The sequence below is a fragment of the Pleurodeles waltl genome, chromosome 11, assembly GCF_031143425.1.
Source record: "Pleurodeles waltl isolate 20211129_DDA chromosome 11, aPleWal1.hap1.20221129, whole genome shotgun sequence".
Classification (NCBI taxonomy): domain Eukaryota; kingdom Metazoa; phylum Chordata; class Amphibia; order Caudata; family Salamandridae; genus Pleurodeles; species Pleurodeles waltl.
In genome coordinates, this window is record NC_090450.1 from 967,921,347 (window position 1) to 967,940,499 (window position 19,153).

The window sequence follows — 19,153 nt, forward strand, 5'->3', positions numbered from 1 at the left end:
GACCGCGCTGGAAGCCTGCAAACCTGCAACATAGTAGCAAAGACGACTACTGCAACTCTGTAACGCTGATCCTGCCGCCTTCTCGACTGTTTTCCTGCTTGTGCATGCTGTGGGGGTAGTCTGCCTCCTCTCTGCACCAGAAGCTCCGAAGAAATCTCCCGTGGGTCGACGGAATCTTCCCCCTGCAACCGCAGGCACCAAAAAGCTGCATTTCCGGTCCCTTGGGTCTCCTCTCAGCACGACGAGCGAGGTCCCTCGAATCCAGCGACACCGTCCAAGTGACCCCCACAGTCCAGTGACTCTTCAGCCCAAGTTTGGTGGAGGTAAGTCCTTGCCTCACCTCGCTGGGCTGCATTGCTGGGAACCGCGACTTTGCAAGCTTCTCCGGCCCCTGTGCACTTCCGGCGGAAATCCTTCGTGCACAGCCAAGCCTGGGTCCACGGCACTCTAACCTGCATTGCACGACTTTCTAAGTTGGTCTCCGGCGACTCCTTTGTGCAACTTCGGCGAGCACCGTTTCACGCATCCTCGTAGTGCCTGTTTCTGGCACTTCTCCGGGTGCTACCTGCTTCAGTGAGGGCTCCTTGTCTTGCTCGACGTCCCCTCTCTCTGCAGGTCCAATTTGCGACCTCCTGGTCCCTCCTGGGCCCCAGCAGCGTCCAAAAACGCCAAACGCACGATTTGCGTGTAGCAAGGCTTGTTGGCGTCCATCCGGCGGGAAAACACTTCTGCACGACTCTCCAAGGCGTGGGGGATCCATCCTCCAAAGGGGAAGTCTCTAGCCCTTGTCGTTCCTGCAGTATTCACAGTTCTTCAGCCTAGTAAGAGCTTCTTTGCACCAACCGCTGGCATTTCTTGGGCATCTGCCCATCTCCGAGCTGCTTGTGACTTTTGGACTTGGTCCCCTTGTTCCACAGGTACCTTCAGACAGGAATCCATCGTTGTTGCATTGCTGATTTGTGTTTTCCTTGCATTCTCCCTCTAACACGACTATTTTGTCCTTAGGGGAACTTTGGTGCACTTTGCACTCACTTTTCAGGGTCTTGGGGAGGGTTATTTTTCTAACTCTCACTATTTTCTAATAGTCCCAGCGACCCTCTACAAGGTCACATAGGTTTGGGGTCCATTCGTGGTTCACATTCCACTTTTGGAGTATATGGTTTGTGTTGCCCCTATCCCTATGTTTCCCTATTGCATCCTATTGTAACTATACATTGTTTGCACTGTTTTCTAAGACTATACTGCATATTTTTGCTATTGTGTATATATATCTTGTGTATATTTCCTATCCTCTCACTGAGGGTACACTCTAAGATACTTTGGCATATTGTCATAAAAATAAAGTACCTTTATTTTTAGTATAACTGTGTATTGTGTTTTCTTATGATATTGTGCATATGACACTAAGTGGTACTGTAGTAGCTTCACACGTCTCCTAGTTCAGCCTGAGCTGCTTTGCTAAGCTACCATTATCTATCAGCCTAAGCTGCTAGACACCCTATACACTAATAAGGGATAACTGGGCCTGGTGCAAGGTGCAAGTACCCCTTGGTACTCACTACAAGCCAGTCCAGCCTCCTACAGCGTCTCCCTCCCTAAAATTCCATCTGCAGTATTGAAATATTGGAAAAGTATATAGCCGTACTTGTAACAGGCCCAGACAGAAAGCACATCCTACACTGCAACAATATGTTCACCACTACAGAGGCAAAGGAGCAATCGGTGATTTCAGAAATGACTTCCTCGCATCACCAAAATCCCCTCAAAAGTGAAATGTCAATCATGATTCAGCTGTACGGGAACAGATGTCTGCCTTCTTCCAGGCATTTGAATTTACAATGCCTGAAATTCACAGTATGGGAGGGGTATTGTAGTTCACGGTGCCACCTTTCAGGCTTTTGTCCTCCACTGGCTCTGCTGTTAGTTCAGCTGCACTGGCAAGTAAGTATTTATATTTGGGTGACTGTGGCTGATCAAGTTTAAGTTCCTCCAGCTTGCGTCAGCTCACCTACTCAGTATAATCATCCTTCTGCATGATTTTGAGAGGGGTGTGAAGGGCTTGATCAACTACAGCAAGTCCATTTTGATCCCATTATATAGGATTTAGTTTATGGGTGCAGTGCTGTACACTATGAAATGATTGGCTTTTCCATCCAAGGAAAGAGGATTCAGCACATTCTCCAAATGGTTGTCAGCCAGATCAGTTTGTGGGGCTATTAATTCAAATGACCTCTTGCTTGTCTAAAAAGTACAAGTGTTGGCTTTGCCATTGTGTTTAGCCATGTTGTACACCACGGTGGCTGCTCTTCAGCATGGACAAAAGTTAGTGGCGTAGAGGAGAGTGGAGTGTCGTAGAGTAGAATGGCAAAGAGTGGAGTAGGCTGTTGTGGAGTAGAGTGACATGTATTGAAGTGGCATAGCGTGGAGTCGCGAGGAATGGAATACACTGGAGTGGCATAGAGTAGAATGGACTGGTGTAGAGTGCATTGGAGTAGTGTTTGCAGAGTATAGTGGTGTAGAGTGCAGTGGCATTGAATTCAGCAGTGTACAATGCAGCGGCTTACAATGCAGTGGCATAGATTAAAGTTGTGCATAGAGTGGAGTAGTGCAGAGGGCAATGGCATAGAGTTGAGTGCCATAGGGTGCAGTGACTTGGGGTGCAGAGTAGAGTTGAGTGACAGAGTGCAGCGGCATAGAGTGGTGCAGAGTAGAGTATAGTGCCGTAGAATTTGGTGGCATAGAGTGGAGTGGCATAAAGTGGAGTAACGTAGGATAGTGCAGAGTAGATTGGCATAGAGTTCAGTGGCAAAGAGTGCAGTGTTGCAGAGTAAAGTATCTGAGTGCAGTGGTTTAGATAGCAGTGGCATAGAGTAGATTGATGCAGAGTATAGTGCAGTGGTGTAGATTACAGTGGTTAAGAGTAGAACAGCGTAGAGTGCAATGGGATATAGCGGAGTGGCATAGAGTGCAGTGGCTTAGAGTAGATTAAAGTGGCATAGAGTGGAGTGGTGCAAGGTAGGGTGCCGTTGCATAGAGTGTAATGGCATAGTGTAAAGTGGTGTAGATTAGAGTGGCGTACAGTGGATTGGCATAGAGTTGCGTGTTAGAGTAAAGTGCATTGGCATAGAGTGTATTGGCATAGAGCAGTGGTTTGGTGTGACCTAGACTGGAGTGGCGAAGAGTGCAGTGGCAAAGAGTGCATTCACATAGGGTAGAGTAAAGAGGCGTAGCGTGAAGTGGCATAGAGTGGAGTGGTGCAGAATGCAGTGGAGTGGTGCAAGGTAGAGTGCAGTTGCATAGAGTGTAATGGCCTAGAGTAAAGTGGTGTAGATTAGAGTGGCTTTCAGTGTATTGGCATAGAGTTGCATGTTACAGAGTAAAGTGCACTGGCATAGAGTGTATTGGCATAGAGCTGTGGTTTGGTGTCGCCTAGAGGAGTGGCGAATAATGTAGTGGCAAAGAGTGTATATACATAGGGTAGAGTAAAGAGGCGTAGCGTGAAGTGGCATAGAGTGGAGTGGTGCAGAATGCAGTGGAGTGGTGTAAAATGGAGTGGTGCAGGGTAGAGTGCAGTAGGTGGAGTGGCATAGAGTGGAGTATTCATGGTGTGGTAGCTCACTGCCATTACAGACAACACGTTTTCAATTGAAATGACCATTACATTTGCACAAACATACAGTTTTACTAATAAAACTATACACTGCACAGACAAAAATGTGTGAACATTGCATCACCTTGTGTAATGATTTGTTTGGATCATATTAAGGTATGTTTTCAACACACTTGAGAAATAACAAAAAATTTGCTTCTTTTGTGTTCATAAGTCTGATATTTTCTGAAATACTTACACAGTTCATTTAAATGTTGTCGTGTGCTAGTAAAAGACTCTTTCCTACCCAAAGTATTCAGCAAGATTGTCACATAAATCCTCTCAATTTGAAGTCAGAGTAAGAAAATGTAAAAAAGCACTCTCGGGTGACAGCGCCTGACATTTGACCCCAGTCTTTGAATGCACAGTAAATGTGTCGATATAAGAACAAGATTTACATGCCTGTTTATAGTAAGGGAGCACTCGGAAGGATACTGTAAATAAGGTTTGGACAAGAGAAGGTACAAACTCAAACTGGACAGCCTAAAACAAATAAAGTCAGCAAATGGAAGGCAAGCTGTGGGCAGAATGCAATCCTTGGTTCGCTTTCGGAATATCCCCAAGATTTCTTTAGCAAACCAGACAGCTAGGCTGTCTGGTAGGCTGTGACCTTACAACCATACTGTCAAGTCTACATCACCAATTTGACCACTAGAATCCAAATACCTTCTAATTTGGCTGGCAAGCTAAACTGATGGGGCTATGCAACCAATCCTGTAACGTGGAATCATTCAGAGTGGCCTGAAAACGAGTTTTAGCATTCTGGATCCAACCCTGAGGAGCAGAAAAAGAACAGAAGAAGTTGCATCTGATAGTACAGGTATGTAATATTTCCTTGCAGGCACATCAGTTCTCGAATGGGGAGATCACCTAGCTATTGATGAATCAGTGGCCTCCCCTAGATAAAAACAACAACTCATGAAAACAACCTAGAACCTAGAGTGGAATTCTTGCCCTTAAAATCCTTCACGATCATGAGTACTTTCATGCTGCAGAAGAAATATGTTACTTACCTGTAGTAATAGGTTTGTTTCTTGAGCTAAGTCTAGATTAACACACATGCCTCCCAAATTCCCTAAAAAGAGCAACAGTAAAAAATTAAGTAACCCTTTTAATCTTTGAAGCAAAAAACAAAACAGAAGAAATGCAAAAATGGTTGACATAAACTCGAGCATTGCGTGATGATGGCTGACGACACCGGAAGCACATACATTTTTTAAAAAGTTATTTTGTCAGACACATTTTTCTGGACCCAGGCAGTACATTGCATGTGAATTATAAAAGCCTCAAGCTCAAAATGATTTCTTCTGGTAATTACTGTGTTTCTTTTCTCTCTTCTTGTATAGATTTTGTTGAGTGGCTGATGGAGCTCATTATCTTCTCATTGAGGCCGGCTTCGAATTTCCAGCGGCGGAAGACAGCTCTGCTTCTCATGTGTGCGGTGTTGGAGACCTGCACAGATAGCTGGTGTCCTGAAAGGAAGAAGGGGCAGCCTCCACGTGAGTGACTGGCTAACCTAATATCTATCTATCTATCCATCCCTCTCTCGCAGGGGCAGCCTCACAGTGACAAATGGGCACAACTAATTTACAATAACTGATAAACACTGATACAAAACTTCTGCTGATGCATGGTACACATACTCCAGTGGAAAAGAGTATATCCCACCATATGAGAGATGGACAAACAGATTGTAAAATAAAAACAGAAATGTACAGATGACTGTCTCTTAGAGCACCCCCAATAAAAGAACAAATGACAGTCAGATGCTTCAGCTTAATGGCAGACACTGAAATGTCTGCCAGAAGGCTTGTCCTGTTCAGCTATCTTTGGAAAAGATTATTCTTTCCAGTACAAACATAACCTGTTTCCAAGCATGTCCGAAAGCAAATAATCCCACATTTTCTTATTTGCAGCCGTTCCGCTTCTCACCCAAGTTTAGTTTATTTATCACACTGAAATATATGAGTAGATTGAATACATTTGCATATTAAATGAAGTATTTTCAATGTTTTCAATTACCTGGCAATGAATTAATAAGTTTCAGCATTCAGTTGTGAGCTGGACTATTATATTTGGTAATGTTCATAGTCACCAGGTATTTTAATGAGATTAGTAATGCCAGCTGTTTTATCGCAAATACCACCAACAGTAACAAGCTACGAGGTCTTCTTGGAGTAGATGCCCTCTTGCCCATGGCCTCTTGCATCCTATGTTCCCATGCTTCACTTTCAAATGTTTGCCAACCTTTGGCTCAGTTGGCTGGTGCCGGGTGAAGGTGTCGTGAGGCTACCACCAAAAGGCAGTACTTTGGTTGCACAAACCTCATCTAGCAAGAGTATTCTCTGTTCCATACTTTGGAACAACCAGTAACTGTGACTATAAACGCCTCTCTGCCTGGATCAGGTGCTCGTGTGGGCCAGGCGATGAAGTGTCTGTAGTGAGAGAAAGAAAGCAACAAAGAGCATTCAGGTTGCCCCCTCCTGCAGTCTAGGAGAAATCAGCCATGGGGCAATAACAAGGAGACAACTGATCCCTTGGCCTCGACAAGAAAGGATGGTTGGGGACAAGTCTCCAGGATTACTGAATGATCTGGCCATTGCCCTCATCCACAATGCCACGAGCCGCCACCTGGTAAAGCTGCACCTCCTACAGTTTTGCAGTCTTCTATCTTTGACCTGGCTGGGTTTCTCTGAAGCACAACTCAAAATGCTATCACTCATCCTCAAGGATTTACCTGAACAGAATTTGGGAACAGTTTTTTTCAGATCCTACATTTCCTTTGAAGGAGTGAGTACAGGGATTACTCAACCAGGCACACTCTGGAATAATTCTTTTGGCTCCATGTGGGCCAGACCTGTCTAGTATACAAACTTAAAATCAATGCTCATTGGCCATGCACCTGTGCATCTTAGGCTGTTCATCCTAGCTATAAGGGGATCTTTTATCACAAATCGCCAAAGCATCCTTGGTAGGCCACCAAAGTTGGTTTTGTGTTGTGTGTGTTGCGTGAGTGTTAATAATAGATGGATGCGGATGGTGTGGAACAGAGATGGTGAAAGTTGTTTCCCTGTTTTTCATTAAATAGAGTAAAAAGATGTTTGAGGACCTATGTGCCAGCAAGAGGTACTGGTGGGCACAGGGGAGTCCACCTGTAGTATACAGAATTTATTTTCGAGCCTTTTAAAAGAAGGAAAATGAGCATTTGTAGGTCAGATTTGACCGAGGTTAGAGGCAAGTGCAAGGAGCTTTAGAAATTTGTACATAATGGTAAAGTGTTAAAAAAGATTGTCCAGTTGTTGGCTGTATCAATTTAATTTTCGAATTGTGACCATCTATTAGTTGTTTTCACATTTTCAGTTCCCAAAGCAAAAGATATGTATTTGGAAATGTTTTCATTCAAAAGTATTGCCTCCCTCACTTTTGCATGGAATGCCTTTAAAGACTTCCCTGTTAATTACCCCCACAATCAGGGACTTCACTGTTAATTACCCCCACAATCGTGGGCTAATCAGGCTGTTCACTTAAGTTTGCAGACAAGCTGACATATGAGAGATGTACACAGTTCTCACTAGACTGATGTTTGTTTGAGCTCAGACGCTTGTGTGTGAAATTAGGCATAAGACGTGGAAGCTGGTATTTCTGCTAGTCCTGACAAACTTGATGGAACGTTATGACCCAGGGCTCCTAAAGGAAAATGTACTTAATTGTACCTGCATTTCACCAGTGTTGGTGTCTTTATAGGCCATTGCACACGTGACGTGGCATGAGAATAAAAAAAAAAGGCCACCAGAAGCAAGAGCTTAATTCAGGCGAGGACCTTTAACAAGGGAGGGGGGGTTTTAATGCCACTATAACCCAGCTACAGAGGGCTAATAGGAAACTAGAACATTCTGTCACTAAAGGGCAGAATGTTCTACTAAATAAAACAAAGGCCTCACAGAGCCCGAGGGGACTGAAATCCCCTCGGGCTCCGTGAGGCCTTTGTTCACAGCAAAAGCTCTGAAGGACAAGATTGGAATGTTGGAGCTCTGGGCTTCTACCAGCCACTAGAAGCCCTGAGCACTCCATTGTTTTCAATGGAGCTCCCAACATTCCAGTGTTCTAATGTAGCCCACTGTAGCGGGCTATACTGGCAATTAAAGGCCCATTCCAGTGCTGAAGGCCCAAGGCGAGGGCCTTTAACAAGGGATGGGGTCTTTAATCCCGGTATAGCCCATGTACGGAGGGCTGTAAGGCTGTTAGAACATTCTGCCACTAGAGGGCAGAATGTTCTAATATAACACACAAATGCCTCATGGAGCCCGAGGGGGTTGAAATCCCTTCCGGCTCCTGAGGCCTTTGTTCACAGCGACAGATGTGAACAAAGGACATTGGAATGTTGGAGCTCTGTGCTTCTGCACCTCTACCAGCCATTAGAGGCCCGGAGCACTCCATTGTTTTCAGTGAAACTCCCAATGTTCAAATAATGTATTCTTAATCTAATACTACATGAATTATTTAATGATGTCCCATCCTGATCAGTTGAAATGTTTCAAAGCATGTGAAACTGTTTAAGATAACAAATCAATGTTTGAGAACTGTAGTTGTCCATAATTAAGTTTTCCATATCCATCCCTTCTTACAGTACTCCACAAATGTTTCTGTGTGTTCAGAATATGTATCCTGAAAGCCAGAGGCATCCATTTATGTACACATCCTTCAGAAGTGTACCCAAAGAATAAACGTGTCATAGGATGCAAATTTCGATTCTTGGTTTGCTTCTCATCTTGTGTATATTTGCTTGTGATTGTGCACATCAAACTTGTAAACTATGATACAATCTCATCCAGGCAAATGTGCACTTGCACAGAAAACAAGGATATATATTTGAACTGTGTGAAGATATTCCATTAGTGATATCTTGACGTTGTAAAATACAAATCTCTAAAGACTGCATACATCCCTACGCTTAGCTTCAAAACTTAGAGGCCCATAGGGGCCATGTGCACATATAGGTACATAGATGCATGAATTTGATTGAACATGAACATTGAATACGTGCCAGGGATGTCCCCCTTTGGTTAGCTTGGAGATTTTCAGAATATCACACGAGATATATATTTAAAGTCAATTAATCTATATGAGAATAATTTACATAGACCATGGATATATCACCCTGGTCACACTGCAGTTTCTGAAATAAAACAGCTGCACACCGTGCTGATTATTTAAAACGTAATCCATTGTTAATATTTTTCTCCATCTTAAAAGCATGAAAGAGCCTAAACCGGCTTCTTAAGTGGAGAAACCCTAGTGTTGTTCCAGAAACCCACCTAGCCAGTGTGTTTCAAGCACTAAGAATGGTCTTCGTCTGGACTTCCATAGGGCCTGCTTAGATGTCCTAAAAATCTGGTCTGGTGCCTCCATCTTGGATCTTTTCTGGAGACCACTGAAGTATGCAGATCTACAGTCAGCATGTTACACAGAATGGAAGAGCTCTTTGTCGAACTTTACTGACTCCAGAAACTTTTACTGCATAAAAAGCCATGTGTTGGGGTTGGCCAGAAGTTTTAGAAAGTGTCTGGTATTTCTTAACATAGAAGGCATCTTTCATGGCTATGTGACGTACAGTTTATTCACTGACTTCATGGGAGTGACTGAGCATGGACACAGAAGGCAATTGTAGCTTCATGATGGGCAGCTTTTGGGTTATTCATGAATAAAGCCTTGGGTGACTCTCTTCCCTATCAGGATGGCCATGGAAGGTCTGTACATTTGTTCATGAGAGCAGTACCCAGGAGTCTGTGAACAGAATACCTAGCCTGACCCTTTGGTAAAACAATGCTGGGAGCTACCTACATCAAAAACCTTCAGTCCTTGGAGGCTTCCCACAATTATGTTTGTTTTAAGAAACTCCTGCATGTTACCTTGGAGCTCCTCAGTGAACTGAGAAGTAAATATTAGGTCTGCAGGTATAGTTACATAAATTCAAGATACAATGTTCTCAAGTATGATTGTCGCACCGGCTTAGGGTTACTAGCTTTAATTGCAGCATATTCAGTATTGCTCTTATCTTCCTGGTTTAGTAGAGTTGTAAACAACAAAACCTGCTTTCCTGTTTCAGTGTTCTTTCTCTTTGTTTCAACACAGAAAACATGGCCGACTTGCTGAGCTTTGCTAGACAGAGAGGACGCTGGGACTTCTTCTGTAGAACCAACTTATTGGCACTGATGAGCTGCCTCCCTGACAGCACTAACGAGGTAAATAATTTGTTATCTGCCCCCAACAAGTCCACACCACATACTCTTGGCTCAAGGTACAAGATGATTTCTTGGTCACAGAACTTGTGATTCGAAAATCACAATTTATAAAAAGCCATTTTGCGAGTAGGAAAGATCTCATCAACTTGCAAAATGACTTTTTGCAAGCCATTCCGATTTGTAAATCAGGGGGGTGCATGTAGGAGGCTGGCCTGGCTTGTAGTGGGTACCAATGGGTACTTACACTCTGTACCAGGTCCAGTTATCCCTTATTAGTGTAGAAGAGGTGTTTCTAGCAGCTTAGGCTGATAGAAGGTAGCTATAGCAGAGCAGCTTAGGCTGAACTAGGAGACATGCAAAGCGCCTACTATACCACTGGTGTCATATGCACAATATCATAAGAAAACACAACACACAGATATACTAAAAATAAAGGTACTTTATTTTTATGACAGTATGCCAAAAGTATCTCAGTGAGTACCCTCAGTATGAGGATGCCAAATATACACAAGATATATGTACACAATACCAAAAATATGCAGTAATAGCAAAAGGAAGTAATGCAAGCAATGTAAAATTACAATAGATTGCAATAGGAGCACATAGGTATAGGGGCAACACAAACCATATACTCCAAAAGTGGAATGCGAACCACGAATGGACCCCAAACCCATGTGAGCTTGTAGAGGGTCGCTGGGACTGTAAGAAAACAGTGAGGGTTAGAAAAATAGCCCACCCCAAGACCCTGTAAGGTAGGTGTAAAGTGCACCTACAACCCCCAGAGGGCACAGAAGTCGTGATAGGGGGATTCTGCAGGGAAAACCAACACCAGCAAAGCAACAACAGTGGATTTCCGGACCTGAGTACCTGTAAGACAAGGGGACCAAGTCCAAGAGTCGCGACAGTGTCGAGAGTGGGCAGACCCAGGAAATGCCAGCTGAGGGTTGCAAGGAAGCTGCCACCGGATGGTAGAAGCTTGGTGTTTTGCAAGAACGAAGAGGACTAGGAACTTCCCCTTTGGAGGATGGATGTCCCACGTTGTGAAGAAGCTTGCAGAGGTGTTCCCACGCAGAAAGACCACAAACAAGCCTTGCTAGCTGCAAGGGTCGCGGTTAAGGTTTTTGGATGCTGCTGTGGCCCAGGAGGGACCAGGATGTCGCCACTTGGATGAGGAGACAGAGGGGGCGCCCAGCAAGTCAGGGAGCCCTCACAGAAGCAGGCAGCACCTGCAGAAGTTCCGGAACCGGCACTTAGAAGAGGAGTGAACCGGAGTCCACCCGAAGTCACAAAAGGGAGTCCCACGACGCCGGAGGACAACTCAGAAGGTTGTGCACTGCAGGTTAGAGTGTCGGGGACCCAGGCTTGGCTGTGCAGGAAGGAAATCCTGGAAGAGTGCACAGGAGCCGGAGCAGCTGCAAATCACGCGGTACCCAGCAATGCAGTCTAGCGTGGGGAGGCAAGGACTTACCTCCACCAAACTTGGACTGAAGAGTCACTGGACTGTGGAAGTCACTTGGACAGAGTTGCTGAGTTCCAGGGACCACGCTCGTCGTGCTGAGAGCGGACCCAGAGGACCGGTGATACAGTCTTTTGTTGCCTGCGGTTGCAGGGGGAAGATTCCGTCGACCCATGGGAGATTTCTTCGGAGCTCCTGGTGCAAGAAGGAGGCAGGCTACCCCCAGAGCATACACCACCAGGAAACAGTCGAGAAAGCCGGCAGGATGAAGCGATACAAGGTTGCAGTAGTCGTCTTTGCTACTTTTGTTGCGGTTTTGCAGGCGTCCTGAGCAGTCAGCGGTCGATCCTTTGGCAGAAGGTGAAGAGGGAGATGCAGAGGAACTCTTGCATTCGGTATATGAAGAATTCCCCAAAGGAGAGACCCTAAATAGCCAGAAAAGGAGGTTTGGCTACCTAGGAAGGAGGATAGGCTAGTAAGAAAGGTAAGAACCTTTCAGAAGGAGTCTCTGAAGTCACCTGATGGCACTGGCCACTCAGAGCAGTCCAGTGTGCCAGCTACACCTCTGTTTCCAAGATGGCAGAGGTCTGGAGCACACTGGAGGAGCTCTGGGCACCTCCCCTGGGAGGTGCAGGTCAGGGGAGTGGTCACTCCCCTTTCCTTTGTCCAGTTTCGTGCCAGAGCAGGGCTGGGGGATCCCTGAACCGGTGTAGACTGGCTTATGCAGAGATGGGCACCATCTGTGCCCATCAAAGCATTTCCAGAGGCTGGGGAAGGCTACTCCTCCCTAGCCCTGACACCTTTTTCCAAAGGGAGAGGGTGTAACACCCTCTCTCTGAGGAAGTCCTTTGTTCTGCCTTCCTGGGCCAGGCCTGGCTGGATCCCAGGAGGGAAGAAACCTGTCTGAGGGGTTGGCAGCAGCAGCAGCTGCAGTGAAACCCTGGAAAGGCAGTTTGTCAGTACCCGGGTTCTGTGCTAGAGACCCGGGGGATCATGGAATTGTCCCCCCAATGCCAGAATGGCATTGGGGGGACAATTCCATGATCTTAGACATGTTACATGGCCAGGTTCGGAGTTACCATTGTGACGCTATACATAGGTAGTGACCTATGTATAGTGCACGCGTGAAATAGTGTCCCCGCACTCACAAAGTCCAGGGAATTTGCCCTGAATGATGTGCGGGCCCCTTGGCTAGTGCCAGGGTGCCCACGCACTAAGTAACTTTGCACCCAACCTTCAGCAGGTGAAGGTTAGACATATAGGTGACTTATAAGTTACTTAAGTGCAATGGTAAATGGCTGTGAAATAACGTGGACGTTATTTCACTCAGGCTGCAGTGGCAGGCCTGTGTAAGAATTGTCAGATCTCCCTATGGATGGCAAAAGAAATGCTGCAGCCCATAGGTATCTCCTGGAACCCCAATACCCTGGGTACCTCAGTACCATGTACTAGGGAATTATAAGGGTGTTCCAGAAAGCCAATGTGAATTGGTGAAATTGGTCACTAGCCTGTTAGTGACAATTTGTACAGAGAGAGCATAACCACTGAGGTTCTGGATAGCAGAGCCTCAGTGAGACAGTTAGTCATAACACAGGTAACACATACAGGGCACACTTATGAGCACTGGGGCCCTGGCTGGCAGGGTCCCAGTGACACATAGACTAAAACAACATATACACAGTGAAATATGGGGGTAACATGCCAGGCAAGATGGTACTTTCCTAAGGGCATTAATGGGGCTTCCTCATTGTGAGTTGCAGTTGCTTTGAATCAATGGTCTTTAACCCCCTTTGAAGTAGCAAATCACTGAAAGGTGTGTAACCAGTTTAAATACTACAAGCTTTGTGAAGGTGTTCAGCCGCCTCTGGAGGAAATGGACAGTGGCCCAAGGGGTCCACATTGTAATGCTTGATTTTTTTTCTTCTGATAAACAGCACTTGTCCCTTCCAGGGACATGCACAGCATTTACATGTTAATAAATATGGAAGGCGTCTCTGCACAACCCCCTCACAGGCACACATCACAGACCTTCACAGATAGTCACAAAGGGTTGCAAAATACCTCCTGCCTCCTTAGTAATAACGAGGCAGGAGGCATTTGGTCTCCTGCTAGTGTACTAATCAGTTCCATCACAAAATGTAAATCTGTCACACTGCAAATGGCGCTCATGTTGCAAACCAGTCAGTGTGCAAAAAACACTGACTTGTTCGCAATCTAGGCTCAATAAAATACAATCTAGGCTTTTGTTCGCAATTCTGCATCATGTCTACCCTAAGGGTAGTGGTAGTGTAAGCACTCTGGCAGCCCTCTTCTGATCATGGATAACCAATGAGTTGAAGGCTCTTAAATCTGTTTTTATCACCATTCTAGATACGAGACTTGGCTGCTGAGCTGCTCCTTGGGTATTTCTCTCTGAACTTCCCTGAGTCGCTGACTGTGTCCGTGTTTGAGCATGCCCAGGAGGCGATGTGCAACCCCAGGGTGCAGGAGGCGGAGGCTGGGGCCGGGATGATGAAAACCGCAATGCAGTGGTATGTAGGGACTTTAAAGATCATCAGAGATGGGCGAATGAAGAAACCTAAAAAACATAGTGCCGCTTACCACCAGTACAAAAAGGGAACATATGCACTTCCACCTACTTGAATAGTCTATTTAGCTTCCATTATTGAGAAGGGATGGTTGCGCGGTAGGGCACATTGTGGTGTGCACTGTTAAAAACCCATTGCTGATGGCTTTGTCTGTAGCGGGGGCTTTCAGATATTATGTTGTGTCCTATGTCTGACCACACTGATTACCTGACCGAGAAGCACTTCATACCCAGTTCTGCTAAAGTCACATCAGTGCTAAAAAAAAACTCTCTCAAAACGCATGTCCATTCTTCGCAAGGCTGCAGTCCGTGATAAAGCGCTATAGAATGTGTGCCCACTGCCAAGATTTGTTTTTGTACCCGGCTGCACGTTTAAGGTTTTCATCCTGGCACAGATGACCTGGATTGGAAGTTGATAAAGCAAGTACCAGTGACTGGGCTCATATTACATCAACTACTACACATCAAGGCAAATTGAGTTTCTGATGTGAGCTACATACACCAGAGTGAGGTTTCTGACCACTGCAGAGGTGCAGGGCAGAAGATTGCTGACCATGTATCAGGAGGTGGGCAGTTTCCCCAAAGATTATCAAACTAGCAAAAGTGGCTACTGCCTTGGAGGGCAGGAGTCACTGGTTAACCCCGGTAGTACATGCTCGTAAACCAATGGGTTGTAGTGGTCCCGCAGAGGTTACTGACCCAGACTGTCTGTACACTCCGTACACTTCATAAACAGTGTGGTTTCTGCTATACAGTCTTGGTCAATATGTCCTTAGACCAGTGGTCGCCAAACCTTTTAATGCAGGACACCCCCTTCAGAATTTTTCACAAATATTTTATAAAGATGGCAATGTTTAAATATATCTAGATGTATTTAAACATTCCAGTTAAGTACTGTTGCCATTTTAAAAATGTAATAACATGTTTCTGCTTAAAACAAAACACTGTTACCTGTGAAATGCTTCTTTTGGCCAGAGCCTGGCGCCCCCCCCCCCCCCCCCCCCCCCGGGATCACTTGAGCCCTCCCCCAGTTTGAAGACCCCTGCCTTAGACTGAGGCTAGCCACGTGGGGCAAATTATGAGATTCAAGGAAGTAAAGACCTCATTTATATGTTGCTGAGTTCTTTAGTGCCACATACTGCAGATAAACCTCTTTGAGCCAGCAATCTTAACGTGTGAAGATGCACACGCATTTGTAATAATAACAATAACTTGGTTTTATATAGCACTTGATACTGTATATCATAGCACAATAAATAAGATGTTAACACCACCCTTTTAATGGTGGTCAATATATTGACCTTGGAAGGACGAAAACGTGAGTTGGTCGTGCGGGGGTAATAGTCTTTGTCTGCACATATAATGCAAAACAGCAGCATTTATATAATAAGCATTTTTTTTTTTTACTAATGTATCACAAATGAATAGCAACTTGGTCTGACCAAAACATAACCCACGCCCTTTCTTTTTGGCAGATTTGGAGTGGGTTGGCTGAGTTGTTTGAACTTTACACCCTTTCAACTTTAATCATTTTGTTTGCTACTATTAATGCAATTCTGCCTTTGGGAATTTAGAGGATGTAAGAATTACACAATTTCTATGAGATAATCTTAAAGACCCTATTTTCACATAATGCATATTCCTTTTGGTTCCTTTGTCTACAATTTCAAAATGTAAATGCTAATTTGCACACACATTGGAGCACAAAGCGCTTCCCCAATGGGCATATGTAAACTTGACTAATGACGTTTAGAGTAATTTTGAAATAAAAAGTAAATTTGAGTAGTGAAATGAAACTATGGTTTTACATATCTCTATCCTGATCTTTGTCTATCCTCCTAGAAGCAGAATACTGAGCACCAAGAAACCTTCACGAGTGAACATGTCTAATCAGATAGCCTATTAAAATAACACAGTCAAAACAGTAGCTTTCACATAGTTCGGAACTAGCAACGCCAGTTATTGAGTACAGAAAAAAACAGACAGATTGATAGAAAATTACAAAAGAATTAAAACAATATAGCAGAACCTTTATTAAATGGTTTTGAAAATTGTTTTTGTCTAATTCACCTATCCAAATTTGTCTTTTTTATGGAAGATCATAGTTGACAACTATTAATATAAGGAATGGTATCTTGCATGACTACATTTCTTCCTAAGGCAAATGTGTGGTTCGTAGGGACTGTGCTGTCGGTCACTAAGTAAAATGAACTTGAACGTATTTAAGGTGTCTACACCATTGGCTAAAGACTGGTTTGTGGGCTTAGTATAGTGACTTTTAAGAAGCCTGTCTAGAAAGTGCACAACATGCCCCAAGCCCCAGGATATTTGGGCGCCACTGAGGACCAGGTAGTCAAATAATCAACTCATAACATGAAGACATGTTGATATACGTAGTATCGTGGAAGAGTGGGGATGTCTGGCATATGACCGTATGAACTGCTTTAAAAAAAAAGTTGGAGCAGTGCTGTTACATTATGGTATAAAGCATGCTAGGTGGCATGCAGAAGTCTCTTGCATAAGAAAGACTTACTCAGGTGAAGTAAAAAAAAAAAAAAAGTCATTTGTGATACAATGTTACTGAATCATGTTTTAGAATAAATGCAGGAAAGGCAGTACGTAGATTGCAGAGACAATTGAAATTGAAACTAAGACTCTGTCATTATCATACTGTTTAGGAGCGCTGATTATCTACAATGAAATAAAGTTTAGGGCAGTGATAAGGAACAAAACAAATACTGTGAAAACAGAGAAAAAATATTATACCTTCAAGATTTCACTGAGGGAAGTTACTCTGGGAGATGTCATACAAGTAACTAAATACAGTTGCATATGAAGCTCACCATTGCACCTTTATTTACATGTATATATGCATACGCAGTCACAAACACATTTGTAATTGGTGATGTTCACTATCACTTGAGATGGGAAGGTCCTTTAGCACTGAGTAGTTAGTTCAAGACACTGACTCCTTTAATGGGGTTGCTGAATTGTACTGTAGGAGTGAATATGTGTTTCTTGGGCTCCAGGTCAGACAGCTCCACCTTAAGAAAACTCTTTCCAGCAGAAAAGGATCCGATGGTGCTGCAGTGTACAGAGCTGTGCTATGCCCGGCATCTTCTCGGCATGCTGAAGGACCACTTCACTATAGCTCAACAAGACCTTCTGCAGGCTGCAGCCACCAGACCAATGCAAGGTAAGACCTACATCTTTTTTGAGAATGGTACAGTCCATTGCAATCAATATTTTAACCATGGGCAAACCTCACCCTGGCAGCATCAAATGGGCATTGCTGCTACTCACAAATAATATACGTGGCAGACAAGCAGATGAACCATCTGGCCTTTCCTTGGTCCTGAGCCCAGATACTTACAGAAATCAGGAAACGCCTCATATCTACCTTGACTCAATTAGCGACAGCCCTCATGTCTTCCAGAAAGAGCTGGAACAGATCCCTCACATATCAAAGAAGAACTTGGATTAGACCGATTCCGAAGGGGCAGCCTGAGATAGACTTCAACCCAAAAATGTATCTAGGACAAACAGCACTCCAAAAGAAAATAGTGGGAGAGCCATTCAGTCTCCTAAAACAAAAACTCTCAATAAACTTCCCAAAGACAAACCTGATCTGGGCTTTGGTCCTAAAGAGAAACTTTAAATCATCAGCGTGCTTCTCACTTCTAACCCCCCTCCCCCAAAAGTAAGTGTAGGGCATACTTCACCTTTCGAAAATCAACAAACCTCACCCCTCAAAGAGAAATCTGGAATTTGACCACCTGTCCCGAAACACAAACCCGGGCAGACATACTTTCCCAAGGAGAAACCAGAGACTGAACTTGTCTCTAAAGAGAAACTTGGGTCAGACTTCACCTCCAAAGATAAGCCTTCGGCCTCGCAGCTCCACCTCCGTCTTTAGATATCCGATGGCAAACTCACCCCCGAAGACACACCATCAACATATTTCTGAGGGACTCTTCTTCCTGCAGATTCTTCGCCTCCTGAATCTCTCCAAGTGCCAGACTAGAAACAGTGTTGGAACAAAGCGGCAGTGGAGCCAGGTGACAGTGCCTGGCTCCATTCCGGCTCTGTATTATGTGCTGCTGGGTCCATTCCTGACTTTTCAAGACCATGGTGCTGACTCCACTCAGTTGGTGGCTTGCCCACAGGCTTCGCTTGTTTTTTTTCAACCTCTTCTGGCTCTCTCCGTTATAGGACCTTTGACCACACTTTTTCTGGTGGCCTTCCTGCCAGCATCAGTCATCCCTGCTGATACCATTTACATCATCCTGATTTTGACAGCCATTTTTTGCTGCTGAAGGTTTTGCTGCTTTTTGCATATTGATGCAGATACTGACACAGTTTACGTTGGCTGTCACAGCTCAATTTTCAGAGTTGTCTGGGAGAGAGCACTAGTTTGGACACAGTGGAATGCACAAGGAAGGGCACTGTTAGGTCTCCTATAGTCCTTGTTCAGCCTTCAGTTAATGGCTTTCGTTCAAGGAACGTCCTTGGTGAGGCAAATTTCTTTCATTCTTGGGCACTGTTTGGGTCTCCAGACACCTCCATTACCTCATTGCTTCTTCTAATGTGTCCCTCAGTTCTCTTTAGCGTTTGGACACATTTCTTTCCTCCAAGCAGTCTTAGACAAAGTGGCAGAGGCCCTAGAATTATAGTTACCAGCTGCAGTTTTTAAGGCAAACATTTTGATGGAAATCCTCCAGTCTGGCTCTGCCAAGTGGGTGCCCTGTTACTTATTAATTAGGCATGCCTAAACCCTGTTATAGCTGCCTGGGTAAAGCTGACTTTTGCACTGGCCAACCACTAACAAGTTGCTTGTCATCATTGTCTGGCTCCAGATGATAACTCACTCTGTCCTCTCATTCTTCGCCTGAGAGTTTGAGGTTATAGACTCCTATGTTTGGAGCAATTAAAGCAGGCCCCTCTCTACTTTCCCACATGGCACCTTCTTGCAACACTTTCTCTTGTTCCAATATTCCAATGCTGTTTAATAAATGGCACGGATTGTGGGCCTCTTTAAATAGGTGCTTTGCAGAAGTGGTTAGCAATGGATTTGGGACTGCCAAACAACTTGTGTGTACTTGGTGGCTAAGTCTTTGACCTCTTCTGTGGTCCTTCATACACATGTTTGGTTGAGCTCCAATGATCTTCCTGGAGATGTTCTATTACATGTGTATCATGCAGCCTTTGATGCTTCCCAC

At 44.5% G+C, this 19,153-nt stretch overlaps 1 protein-coding gene across 2 annotated transcripts in view; it reads left to right on the top strand.

Moving 5' to 3' along the window:
* Positions 1 to 19,153, top strand: part of LOC138266435 (tRNA (32-2'-O)-methyltransferase regulator THADA-like) — a 166,040-nt gene that overhangs the window by 38,811 nt on the left and 108,076 nt on the right. For both annotated transcript variants that reach the window (XM_069215199.1, XM_069215200.1), the window contains exons 13-16: positions 4,996 to 5,148; positions 9,782 to 9,891; positions 13,718 to 13,878; positions 16,964 to 17,130. In XM_069215199.1, coding sequence (XP_069071300.1) covers positions 4,996 to 5,148; positions 9,782 to 9,891; positions 13,718 to 13,878; positions 16,964 to 17,130 — 591 coding nt within the window. The remainder of the gene's footprint in view (positions 1 to 4,995; positions 5,149 to 9,781; positions 9,892 to 13,717; positions 13,879 to 16,963; positions 17,131 to 19,153) is intronic.